Source organism: Natrix helvetica, assembly GCF_964273705.1.
Source record: "Natrix helvetica genome assembly, chromosome: 4".
Taxonomy (NCBI): Eukaryota; Metazoa; Chordata; class Lepidosauria; order Squamata; family Natricidae; genus Natrix; species Natrix helvetica.
The window spans coordinates 133,735,699-133,750,003 of record NC_138550.1 but is presented as its reverse complement, the minus strand read 5'-3'; the positions used below and the strand labels follow the sequence as shown (position 1 = coordinate 133,750,003).

At 36.0% G+C, this 14,305-nt stretch overlaps 1 protein-coding gene across 2 annotated transcripts in view; it reads right to left on the bottom strand.

Moving 5' to 3' along the window:
• Positions 1-14,305, bottom strand: part of SULF1 (sulfatase 1) — a 93,671-nt gene that overhangs the window by 27,214 nt on the left and 52,152 nt on the right. For both annotated transcript variants that reach the window (XM_081950822.1, XM_081950821.1), the window contains exons 6-8: positions 10,930-11,081; positions 9,220-9,389; positions 1,428-1,578 (exon numbers count right to left, since the gene is read on the bottom strand). In XM_081950822.1, the coding sequence (XP_081806948.1) occupies positions 1,428-1,578; positions 9,220-9,389; positions 10,930-11,081 (473 nt within the window). The remainder of the gene's footprint in view (positions 1-1,427; positions 1,579-9,219; positions 9,390-10,929; positions 11,082-14,305) is intronic.

The following is a 14,305-nucleotide window of genomic DNA, read 5'->3' as shown; positions in this document are numbered from 1 at the left end:
ATTGAAGACTTTTGTGGTCTTTCCTGAACACCTTAAGGGTTTTTCTAAGTTGATGGTTGGGTAAAAATGCTTTACTTATGATATTTTACAATGTTTTTCATTGTCACTTTTCCCAACCTTCATGTGAGTTCATTGGCCAGGCATCACCTACTTTTGAGGTCCTGGGCCATAAAACAAGCCAGCAGCATATTTAATGTATATAAAGCTTCACAGTGCTTTAAAGCATCTCTAAGCAGTTTACCCAGGCACCATATTAGCCGCAACAATCTTGAGTCCTCATTTATGGGCCACGGATGGAATGCTGAGGAGGCAGTAAGGATCTGATTCCAAGTTCTCATTGTTTCTTGGAATCTCAGAAAGTACAACTTATTTTAAGCTGGATGTGATGAAAGACTGAATCTAGTTTGAATTTTGTTCCATTATATTGTTTCAAATGGGGCTGTTTGTTTCAGGCTCGAAACAAACTATGTTTCCCATCTTATGTACACCGTGGGAAGCTTTTGTAGGTCTCTACAATTCTGATATTCTCCAGGTCATACGAATCTATTTGGCTGCAAAACAAGCAAGTATGACCGTAAAACTAAGTTAGTTTTACTGAGACGGAAATTCTCTTTAAATGTGTTCAAATACAATTCGTTTTTCTGTATTTTCTTTTTTATCAGCTAAAATGAACCTATCAAACTATTTGCAATGAAGATTTCAAACAACCCAAGGAAGCTTCTATTATAGAATGTTTTTAATTAGTACAGAACACGGAGGGACTCTTACAGATAGTTCTCGACTTATAATTATTCGCTTAGTGACCGTTTGAATTTGCAACAGTGTTGAAAAGTGACTTATGATTGTTTTTCCCATTTATGTCCATTGCAGCATCACCATCGTTATGCGATCAAAATTTGAGCTCTTGGTAACTGGCATGGATTTATGCACTGTCCTATGGTCCTATGGTCCTATGATTACTTTTTTGCAACTTTTCCAGCTGGTTTCCCACAAAGTCAATGGGAAAAGCCAGATTTGCTTAACAACCACACGATTCACTTAACAACTGTAGTGATTTAGTTAACCACTCTGTCAAAAAAGGTCATAAAATGAGGCACAGCTCACTTAACAACTGCTTCGCTTAGCAACAGAAATTTTGGGCTGTTATGATCATAGGACTATCTGTACACTACAATTCTTCACCACACAACCCTTATGTATATGCTATCTATTTTACCAGATGAAATCTTACCCTTTTTCATGTACTTGGTTTGCCTTATTATCGATACTGTTGCAAGAATGAATGGAATAAAAATTGGGGTATTCATATAAAAATGGAATGTATTGGTAAGTAGAATTCTGGGACAAGGATTTCCTACCATAGCAATATTCAAAACAGAGCAGAATGTAGTACTACAGAATGTCTTTAAGCATGTCTATTTGCTTACCCTTTCCATGGAATCATCAACCGACAGCAGAGTTTGAAGTCTTTTGCGTTGCAAGATATTTGTAAATTCCATATGGATGGGAAGCATAGGCCCTGTATACTGCATGATCCAATGCTTATCCATATTGGGTGCATAGTTGTAACTAGGAGTTCTGCAGGGGAAGATAATATAGATTAAGCTCAAGATGCAAAATCTTCCCCTTTTGCTATTATCTACTGCACATCAAAATAACTTTCAGAAAAAAAATGCAAGGTTATGAAATGCATTCTTATAAATTACCAGTTGAGAGTAAGCAATCACAATTCAGTAGGTACTTCATTTTATACAATTCTGAGATCTGACTTCCAGCATATTATTTATAATCCCAATATTATAATCACCTGGTTTTTTCTGAGGCTGATGTTTCACTTCTCATCCAAGAAGCTTCTTGGATGAGAAGCAAAACATCTTCAAAGAAAAACTAGAAAGTCCAGTTGCCTCTTGAAAAAGCACCTTTGGGACAACTATGACTTGGTTGACTGAGGATCTCCATAGACATTAATTGATGTTTTAAATCATAAAGGCAATATGCTCCTAAGAAACAATCAGGGATGTGAGGATTGTTCTGTGTGACTCCCTGTGTGACTCTCTTGCTCGCAAGCCACAGAGTAGTGTATTTCAACCTTGGCCACTTTAAAAGGTTGGGCTTAAACTCCAAAAATCCCCCAGGCAGCATTCTTTCAACTTTCAGGCTTGCTGGCTATATCACAGCAAGGTTTTCCCCCTGTTTTTGCTGACTAATTTCTGAAAATTAACATTTTTGAAATTAATATATAGATAGACTGCTGTACTACACAAATATCACAGTCATGAGAATTAGGAAAATTAAAAATAAATATTTTTTTTTCTTATTCAATAGCAAAAAGAAAATTTCCTACTGATGCAAGAATGTCATGTAATTAAGCAATTCCTTAATTAACAGACATTCCTCATTAACAAATAGACACTGTATCATAGTTCTTTAACTATGTTATAGTTCTTTAACTATGTAATAATAATGATAATTTTTTCATCTAACTTTGCCAAGTTATCAAGCAACATTTTTTCTGCTTTCCATTCTCTGCTGCAGACAGCATCACAATTTCTGCCATTCACATAAGCAAATAAAATAAAACTAAGCATGCACATACCACGCCACTCCCTGCAGCACTGTTATCTTGCTTTTTGTATAATTGCCATGATTAGAGCCAGAAAATAGTGTTTATCTTCCGTTTTGACTACTGAAGAGTCTATTGATGTTTGGATGCTGCCCACAGAGAGTCAGCTGCCCCAATCGCCCCTAAAACAATGGCTGCAGCCATCATTAAGAAGCATGTTATGTCTGTTCTCATTATGATATGGGAGAAAATAGCACTAATGCTACTGTTTGTGCTGTAAATATTTCATTGGGTGTTGCTGAAAAAAAGAATGACCCAAGTCAAAGATTTTAATGTCCTCTGAGACCTCCCTAACTGAATTATTGAAGGCTAATACTCTTCAGGCCAAAATAATATCTTTCAAATCTCCGTCTCACCAGTGCAACTTACACATGGTTGGAATTCTACAAGAAGCAGAACATATTAGGTGGAATATTAGCTCTGGCAAAGATTATCAGTAGAATCCGAGAGGGTTCCCTGCATATTCTGCCCTTTTCCTTTTGTATAGCTGATAAACCTTTGCCATTTATTGGGAAATATCTCAGAGATCTATATTATGTTCTGTCCAAACTACCTTAAGACTGTAATATGTTTTTTCCACAGGAAGAAATATGATTTAGGAGATACATTTTAAGATGTTATTGAATTTAAAGTCATTTTTTGGTTATCTGACAAATTAAGGGCATCCAGAAATCTTTTTGTACTCTTGTGGAAGCAGGAAAAAGCAAACTGTATTTTCTTTAAATTTTGCTACCAAAATCACATTAGTGGATTGAAAATTTCCCCTCTTTTCTACAGAATTTATTTGCACACTGTTAAGAGTTTGGAGCTACAAGGAAAAGTTAATAAACCACAGTCCTTTTTAAATTGTAATTTATTTTTTCCTCTTTGCTTTACTCCTTTTTCTTAATCTTAATCTGGCCCTCCTCAAAATATATATTCAAAGGCAAATAAAAAGTTTATTTCATTTTGTCCCCTGTTCAATTCTGTGTAAAAGTAATGATACTAATATAATTTATTAAGGTATTTAGAGGAAATTAGAGATGCTTCATAACACTTTTAATTATGATGCACATTGAACCATTTTTAATTTTTTTCTCAGAGGTGCTGTGTTTGCATATTTATAACAGATATGATATAAAACTATTTTCAAGTCCTTTGTATCCTGTCTTACTTGATCTTTGTGGTGCTCCTATTTATTCGATTGAACTTTAAGGTTTAGATGATCTTTACATAAAACTCGTAGAGTCACAAGCAATAAATAAGTCCTACAGAAAGCTTGGGTGAGGGAAATATATAACTATATATGAGACAATTCTGAATGTACAAAGAATGTTTCAACTTGATAGATTTTTTAAAAATAAGATTGCTGAAGGGAAAAATGGGGTGAAATATATATATATGCGATTATTTACAATGCATCTGATCATATGAGTGGTTTAGAGTCCTCCATTCAATACAAAAAATATATATAATAAAATGGTGTAAATAAAATAAAAACTTTTCCTTCTAATTTGGTTTCAGAACGTCCCACTATTTAGAAATTCTTAAATAATTAGATGGATGGCAGTTGGTGAACAGTGGTAAGATTCTGTGGTGTCCAGATTATACGTTACATTTCTTACAGGAATACAAAACCTATTGTATATTCCTAGCTCAGGGATGAGTTCCAGCCAATATTAGTGCCGGTTATTTGTGTGCGCACTTGATGTGTGCTGCGTGTGCATTCAAAGTGCAGTTAAGATTGTTCTGCGTATGCACAGAACTGAAAAACAAGATGGTGGCACCAATGGTGCTGACTGGGCAACTGGAACAGGGGCGTGGCAGGCCTGGGTCGCTGCCAGTTCCAGTGACCCAGGCTGGCAAACCACTACCGTTTCGGCCGAACCGGTCCGAACCGGTAGGAACCCACCACTGTCTTGGCTGCATTTTGCCAGTACAGGTAATCCTCAATTTACAACAGTTTATTTAGTGACTGTTCAATGTTACAGTGGTACTGAAAAAAAGAGACTTATGACCAGTTTTCACACTTATGACTACTGCAGCATTTCCATGGTCAGGTGTTCAAAATTTGGCAACTGACTCATACTTACGACGGTTGTAGTGTCCTGGAGTCATGTTATCATCTTTTGTGACCACCTGACAAGGAAAGTCAATGGGGAAGCCAAATTCACTTAACAACTGTGTTGCTAATTTAAAGACTGCAGTAATTCACTTAATGACTGTGACAAGAAAGGTTGTAAAATGAGGCAAAATTTCTTAACAACTGTGTCACTTAGCAACAAAAAGTTTGAGCTCAATTGTTAAGTCAAAGTCTATCTGTGCACTAATCTGGTATTCTATCTGGTTACATATATATTTACATGTTTAGGCTGTATTCCGAATTCTATATTTTCTTGCTATAAAAATTTCAAAGAAGTTCAATTTACCTCCAACTTCACACAAACAAAAGAATATCTAGTTCTCAAACTTGGAGGTAAAATTAATATTATTAAAATTAATTTAACTCCAAGATTATTTATATTTTAAAAGAACTTTTTACGTATATTCCTTTTATATTATTTAATAGCATTAATAGTTTATTACACTATTACATCTTCTAAAACATTTTCTCGTATGCTTTAAGATTTTTACTGTGTTAGGATTCAACTGTCTGCTGACAAAGATCATTTTTAGGCCTTTTATTAGGCATTTTTTCCAGTTCTGTGCACTGTTTAGAATAAGGAATTGCAAAATTCAATTCCTTTCGGGCCTCAGTTTTAAAAGTTCTATTTGACCTCAGTAAAATTCTGATGAATATTCAAATAAAGATATTTGATTATCACTTTCCTACTTGCATTTAATTCTGCAAAATTCAGCAATGTGGAAAATAAAGTACTTTGGCTAAAATTTTGAAGGTCTTAGCCATGAACAAGTTATATTACTTTCCCAACATATTAGCAAGGAACAAAACTTTCAACAATTTAGTCATTTTTTATATTTCACTTGTAAATGATATATTTTTCTAGCCTTTCAATACTTTTGTCTTTCATATTTCTTCCCATTGTTAACATTATACGAATACATTTGTTAGTCTGACTTAATACAAACCAAACCAAAAAAGAAAAGTCAGACAGCTTAAATTTAATTCCATTACCCAGAAAATAATGGTGCCAGAATATATTTAACCACCAAAAAAGAATCCTCAATAGTTAAATATTCAAACAATGACACTTCTTACCAAATGATTATATTGCTCTTGCTATTATTTTCATGAGCTATAGCCAAAGGAAAAGTCAGGGAGACATTAGATTTTTCCTTTGTTATCTGGCCATGATAAGCTGGCAGTATATTAAACAGCAGAAACCATTCCTTTAGCAATTTAGTCATGCAAACTGGCAGTTTATCTTCCATTTCTCCTTTTACTCTTCCAAATAAGATCTTACTCTGTTTAGTCTTTCAGTATTAAAACAACCTGCAGCAACCACTGAATAAAAGATGCATAATATTCCCGGAATTTCAAGGCAGCTGGGTTGGGAGAAAATAGTGATCTCTGATTTGTGCTTTCACACTTTTTATAATCAGCTAAGCACAAATCACTTTGGCTTCAACTATTACATATTTTCAGGGATGCATACTGAGTTTAACAAAAGTTTCCAAGGTTACCAAGTTCAGATATTAATATCAGACAGTGTTCGTTGCAGACAAAACTTTTCTCAATCTCCTAACGCAGAAGAGTGGAAGTGGCTGCTTAAGTTTAATGCTTGAGAGCCGTCTTTGATCATTTTTAAAGGGAGCCCAGATTCCACATGCAAAATGCGGGCAAGTGTGAAGGCAAACAATTTAACTCTGTTTTGCCCTCCATCATTTCCAACAGGTAACAAGCCACTTACTGCAAAAGAGGGCTTCCTTTGTCTATGAAGACCTTTCATTTAATTGGAAACCCTGGTCAATCAGAGCTCTCAACTGTGCAGACAGCCTCCACAGAGAGTGGAGTCTCTCAGCTGCAGACACCCCCTCCCCCATATGTAGAGGGCGATGGGAACAGTACAGCTTACATGCTTTAAAAATGATTAAATGGGGCTATTACTTGGCCTTAGTTTCAACCACTCCATGAAATCTGCTTCTAATTAAATTTTCAGAACACAGCCATGTCTGAGAGCCTTCAGGCGAGCCCTCCCTCTTCTTCCTTACTTCCCTGCCTCATCCTGCTATCCTATCTGCGATCCTGTTTATTTTTGGGGTGGGAGAAGAAACGTTAGAGGCTGAAGTGATAATGCATACTTTTTTAGAAAGTCAAAAATTTTAGAAGGTCAATCTTTCAGTATTTAAAAAGTAAGTGCTCGGCCTAAATAGAGATGTTTGCCTTTCCAGTGGGAGTGACCAAAGACTCCCTGCTAAGAGGCACCATAGAAGCAATCTGTTGGCCCAACAGTCTGTTAAGGGAGTGTGGCCCAGACTCCCACAAAAACTTAATACAGGAGATAAGCACATTGCGGACTGGATTTTGCTTCCAGGGAATGGATACAGAACTCATTGCAGTTATAAACCCTTGTGTGCCTACAGGACTGGCTCACAGTCAAGTGGAAAGAGGTATTGAATAGTAACACCACAAAGATCCCAGTCTCTGTAGTGTTAATATACTACGTATTAATGATTTGAGTGATGACTTAGGAAACATAATGTGGATCACAAGTACGTAGGGTAAATAGAGAATTATTACAGTTTTAGAACTTAGGATGGTATTGACAAGCTGTAACAATAGAGCAACAAGATGGATTTTAACAGGAGAAAATACCTTGATTTGGAAATGAAAAATCAAAGGCATAAGTGTAGAGACCATGTTGGGAAGCAATATTCTTGAGAGAAACTGGGTGTCTTGGTGGATTACAATTTGAACATGAGCCAACAGTGTTGATGGAAATAAAGCAAATGCAACTCAAGGTTACATCAACAGAAATACTGTAAAAATATCAAGTCATTTGTGCTCTCATTTCTGTGCTGGTTGGACAAACTCTGACACATTGGAGCATATCCAGAGAACCATTACGATGATTAAAGAGACCTGGAAGAAAATCTTTATGAGAAAACAATTGGAGGAGTTGTAGATATATAATTTGGAGAAGTCTGTGGGTAAATGTGATAGCTGTTTTCCAAAATCCAAATGATTCTAATGTAGAAAATGGAATAATTAGGAAGCAAATTTTGATTGGATACCAGGAAGTATATCATTTTGCTGTTAAACAATGGAACAAATTGCTTCAGGAGATGTAGACTCTTATGGGAGGTGTTTAAACAGGGTGGACAGCCATCTGTCAGAGATAGCTATTGCAGTAGATTCCTGTACTGGAAAGGGAATTGGACTAGATGATCTCCATGACTTTTTCTAACCATTCGGTTCCATGACTGCATGACTATGGTTAGTTCAGCTTATTCAGGTTGGGAAATTTTTGTATCTTAAAATTATGTTTGCCTGCAACTTCAGTCAACTACTTTGATTTTTGGGGGGATATATTTATGTACTGATTATTTGTTAGACATTTGGGATCTCAAAATTAGGAATAGACAAAAATAAATGCTTGGGAATTGGAATGTCTCAATTTCAAGTACAAAAATAAGCTCTTTTAATTATTTTGAAAGTATTTCAAGCTAGAAACAGCTATTTTGAAGATGTTTTGCATCTGAAATATTCAAAAATGATGAATTTTACAAAGTTTCACTTAAAACAGTTTAAAATAAAGCACTTCACAAACGCTTTTATCCGGATTTAATGGTGCTACTGCAACAAATTTTGGTCTGAATTTGTTGCACCAATTAAGATATCAACGCAAGAGCATGGGAATTGTGAGTGGGATGGGAAGAAGCATAGATGTCAAAAATATAGCCTTTTTTCATGTATTATTTTAAAATGGTGACGTAAACTGGCTTTTTTTTCTTGTGCAACCATTTATCTCAGGCTTAGTTTTATACATACAGCATAACGTGGGAAATTATGAAATATATTTTCCGAAATACGTTTTAGGCTGCAAATGTGTCTTCCATATTATAAACACATTAGCAAATACATAAAAAAAGATCACTATTATTTTAACTCATACCCATTTTGTAGATTCTACTCATTGGTTTTTAACAGAGAAAGTGTGCAAATATGTGATCTGCATCTACCACCAAGAATTGGTAAAATCCAGTGCACAATACCAAGACGTTACTGTTTCTCTTCCATCAAGCTTTAGTGCAAACTTAATATTAATTGTACAGGGATGAGACCAAATGTTCAGAGAGAAAATTGAAAGAAACGCAGGCAACCCCGGGAGAAAAAAGGGGGAAAAGGTGTTCCAACCGCTTTAGACACCAAGGCAAATAACAACTCAGTATTCTCACTGCCAAAAGTGTTACAAGGCTTTCCTAAAACAAAAAAGTAAAGATTATACTTTTGAAAAAGTAGAAAATATTGGACCCCTGCATAAGTATGGAATATTCTAGAATATTTTATTGAACCCTCAAAGAACTGAAGCAGGGCAAGAAGGTGACTGGCTGAGGCTATGCAGGACATCAAATTTCCATTCCACACCTGGAAAGGGCAGTCAGCAATGAAGTGGCAAATCCCCAACATGTTCACCGTATGAAGTTTCACTTACATGTGCTGAGAAGCGTTTGCATACAGCTCAGAGAATTGTGGTGCAGAGTCTTCTGGGCCGTGGGGAGCTGCATGGCTGATCACCATCATTATAGGTCTATGGGGGTATGTCCTCTTAGACATTTTGAAGTAATTGATACTGTCATTAGTGATTAAATCTGTAAAATAGTCCTGAAACAAACATTCAACGTAAGTGACAATTTGCCAACTGCATCCAATATCACAAGGTCATATTATAGTGGCTTAGTCCAAAAGGCTTTGAAAGGATTTCACCTATCTAGTTTTAGAGGCTGGGCACATTTCCCAGATCAAATATATGCAGATGAATGGCTGCATTCCAATAGACTTATCTGTGTAGGTAAGGAGGAATAACACCTTTTAAGCAGAAGACAAAGACTTTGGAACATTTAAATCATTCCCAAGCTCAGACACTGTAGCCTCTTGGCTATAATTGTAATTAAAAAAGAATACTTGCATTTCTAAAGAAGTCAGCTCATTTTAGAACAACACAGCTACTAATATCAAAATCCTATCATACCAACTAAGCAGCTTAACCTATAGCCAATGTAATAAAATGAAATATCTCTCTCTCTCTCTCTCTCTCACACACACACACAGAGAAAGAGAGAGAGGGAGGGAGGGAGAGGGAGGACTTTTTAAAAAGTTGGGAATTAAACTATCTGTCATCTCTAGGTTTGCGGACTTTTTGATCAAATGACTGGCACATACTCCAGTGAGGAGTTCCAAGGTAACATGAACATACAATTTCAACCATTTCCAGACAAGACTAATCAATCAGATGATGTGGACTCAGGGTCATGAACAGCTGCAAAAGCAACAGTGAAAAAAAGTGCAGGATTTTTGTCACATAACACTATTAAGGGAAGCCCAAACAGCTGTGAACACTTTATCCTCATTCCAGGACTGTTTCTCAAACTCCTAACGCCAAAAGTACTATGCAGATACATGTGAAAAAAGTATGAAAGAAAGTATGTCATAATTCTAGAGTAAGAGGTCAGCTTAAATGTATAACTGTTGTAAAAGAAAACCAGAATTTATTTCTTTAAATTTCTTTTTTTTAAGCTTTTGGCTTTGTTCTTTATTTTTTTCAAAAAAATTCTCACCTGACTTATTAGTTTCAGTTAGTTTTTATCCTACTTGTTTAACAATTTAATAAAGTTATAAAAATCAGTTTGAAAGATAAATTTCACTGATTTTCAAATATGTTTTTCCATTAAGCCAGTCACACTAGCTCTTCTCTCTCAAGAGTGAAAGACTTACTGGGAAAAATGTATTTTCTGAAGGAGGAAGTTTTCTCCAGACTTCAAATGCCAAAATATTGTACATAACACAGAGTCATAGATAGTACTGGAAACCAGAATCTTTTGCAAATTATCTATCTCCCAAAAGATAAAAGATAATTGCTTTTTATGGGAAACAAATGTGCTGTGTAATTTGTGTGTGTCTGCATGTTTGTTTGTTGCCACAGTCAAGTTTCCACGATTCAGTACCTTTCATTATTTTTTCTTCATAACCAGAAATCCATAGTGTAACTGACCTTCTATGAACATTATGTGAAAAAAATGCTGACCATACAGTAACAAAAAAATTAAGAGTTTTATTTCAATGAAGTGATTTTAAAATATCATTTCTTCTATCGAGAATAGATTTTACCTATGTGCATAATAAGATTAATGTGATCTTTCCTTACCTTTGCATATTCAAATCCATGCTTCTCTTTAAGACCATTGCGACAAACGGTGTAATTATAGAAACGAGAATTTTTTATTAATCCAACCCACTCTCGCCAGCCAGGGGGGATATAGCTGCCATTGTATTCATTGAGGTATTTTCCAAAAAAAGCTGTGAAAGAAAAAGAAGCCACACTCAATGGCATTGGATGAACAGGGCTGTTCAATGAAGTAAAAAAGTTGGTTACAGCAAAGATTGGTAACAAAAGGACCCAGTTCTGTATGCAACCCTCAATCTTTTGGAAATTGGGGTGTTTTCTATCTACAAAGAACAATAATTGATGGCACATTCTTCATCAGTTTGAAGCAGATGATACACAAATATGGATAAATGCAAAAAACTGCAAAGGTGTGTTCTTCAACCCTTTCCCCACAATGAGCCCACCCCAATCCTTTGTTCTTGGGGGGGGGAGCCTAATCTTACACTGAAGATAATTCTTGCTACATATTCAGTGCAGAGATGGTACTCAGCCAGTTCTGACAAGTTCTGGAGAACTGGTAGAGGAAATTTTGAGTAGTTTGGAGAACCGGCATATAGGCTGGCCCCACCCCCACTGCCTCATAGCCGATCTTCTTTTGTTGCCCTGAACAGGAGAAGCAGGTGTGTGGGTTGGGAGGGAATGGGGATTTTGCAGTACCTTTCCCTTGCCACATCCACAAAGCCACACCCACAAAGCGACATCAGACCCACAAAGTCACGTCCACAAAACCGGTAGTAAAAAAATTTGAATCCCACCACTGATTCAGTGCAACGACGAGTGGGAGTAGTGAATGCATGCTTGAGAGAGGAGATGATTCTGCCAGCTCTTAAAGAAAGTGTGGTCAACTCTGTCCTCTTCAGACATCAGAATGACCTGGGCTGGGTTGGCCTTTGACAAGGCTGTGAAGACTTGGATGGGTGCTAAGGGACCCATTTTCTGTCTGTATTAATGTCCATAGAAACAGTTTTATTTGGGCCCGTATATATTTCTTTTGTATTGTTTTAACTCTTTTTATGTTTCATAACGTATGCCATCCAGACTCATTTGTTGAGATAGGCTGATACAGAAATAAAACAAAACTAATAAATTTCAGGACAGTACTATATTGTATTGTCAAAATAAGAATTAGATGTTTTGAAAAAAAAAACATTAGAAGCTAAATAATTAAAATAGATTTGAAACTATCTTAGTCACTGTGTATAACAGCAATAGTTGCAATTAAAAATGTAATACCAATTAATCTGTGATTTATAATATAAACCAGCTTTTCCTCAGTTAAATGCTCTACAGATGTGTTGACTTTTAATCCTCATAATCCCCATGCAAAACCAAGAAAAGCTCTCCAGCTGGCTGCTTACATCTTCGCACTATTTAAAATGCCCCCGGTCAATGAATATATTTAAGAACAGAGGCAAAGAAAATTAGGAATTTATTTATTTATGTATAATTAATAAGCATACAAATACCGCTGAATTAATAAAAAGTCTCATTAAAAAGCAATATCACTGCCCATCTTTTCATTACTGTAACTAATGGTGCCCACAGGAAGAATTTTAATTTGTAAATTCTAATAAGATAGAAAAACAGTCAGTACACAAAGGAAATGGTGAGCAAACCCCCCACACACACACACACATTAGTCTCTTAATTGCAACTGATTTTAAACTTTCATCATTTTCATCCTCTTTCTCCCTTAGGATGCTAACATGTCACAGTTGTTTTCATGCTATGATTCAAGCAGTCAATAATCTCCCACAATCATTCCAGTTTTTTGTAGACATATCCTCTGAATCTGAGGATGTGACCAATTTTCCTTTAAATTCTATTCATCTGTCCTCAACCTTGTCTTCACCTGATACCTGAGACTTCAGTGTGTATTACCCTGGTGAAAGATTATGCTGATCTGGCAGATGCTAGAAGGCACCCTATTGACTAACACCATTTTAATGACAAAACTACAAATATTTTTAAGTCTCTCTTAAAAGTGTAATACAATATCTTTAAACCAAGGTTTGCTAAAATTCAGACATCGGTGAATTAACTAAGAAAAATGTGTTTATGGATCTGCCTTGTCCAGTGAAGTGCCTTATGAATATCTGAAAATCCGAACAGCAAAAGACATGCAGGTGTGAAAGTAAAAGTCTCCAGTATTGAAATTAACATGGTAAACAATCAAGGATAGGTAAGAATATGCCTATAATTGATGGAGATGACTAATAGGAGTTGTAGTCACAAACCTGATAATGCTGATAGAAAAAAATGCATCAAGTTAACAATAGATTTGCAGACTTCTCTGCAAATTGATTGGTGGAATGGTAGTATGAATCTTAGACCAATGCATGGCCACCAAAAATTCATAAGATTGAAGGTTCTGAAGAACCTGAAATGTATTGAAGGGTGTGTGTGTGTGTGAGTGTGTGTGTGTGTGTGTGTGTGTGTGTGTGGTAAGCCTTCCTCTGATTACAGCGGTATTTGTAAAACAGGATTCTTTGATCCTACTGACCACATAGGATGGGCACTAGGTGCATTCTAAATCTGCTGGTGCCATTTTTAAGTATAAGGATTGCTCTGCAGCTTTGATTTGCTTCATCCAAAAGCAAGAGGTGTTTCATAGCTGCAAATTTCTTAAGTGGGATCATAGACAAAGATGGTGACAAATATGTTTAGAAGATGGTAGTCTTCAACATTGCCCACGGCAGTGCCAACATTATTGAACATCAGCCCCCCCCCAAACAACATTCATCTCTGCCTTCCTAGGATTCAGAAAATTCAGAACTGTTCAAGAGAACCTTTGATTTATACATGTGCTATGTATTTTAACTGCTTTTTAGTTGGTTGCTTTACAATTTTATCTGCAGTTTAAACTGGGTAACTGCTTATTGCTATATAACTGGAACTGTATGTGGATACTTTATTGTAATAATTGTAACCTGCTGAGAATTTCTTGACTATGGTGGGCCTAAATCAATGAACAAATATTTGGACTTCTGAAGCAAGACATCCATCCTTTTGTTGAGATGGAGGTTACTTTGAAGTTGGATGAGAAAAAAGAACAGTAATCCCCAGTACTGCCTTTGGTTTAGCCTACAAGCTGTATTGAGGCATTCCAAGCCATAGTGGCTTTTCCTTACCTCCACAGAATGTTGAGCCCTTCCAAACAAGTTCCAAAGGCCATCTTAATGTGCAAAAACTCTCCATCCCAAATAATGTAATACTATTCTCCAGGACTGAGTAGAGGTAATTGACGCAAAGTCTCAAAATTTATGGTGTTTGTAAGAGAATGCCTTTGAACAATTTTAATCCCTGAGGAGTTGCCAAACCAGAAAGTTTTCGATCTTTATTAGATCCATCTGAA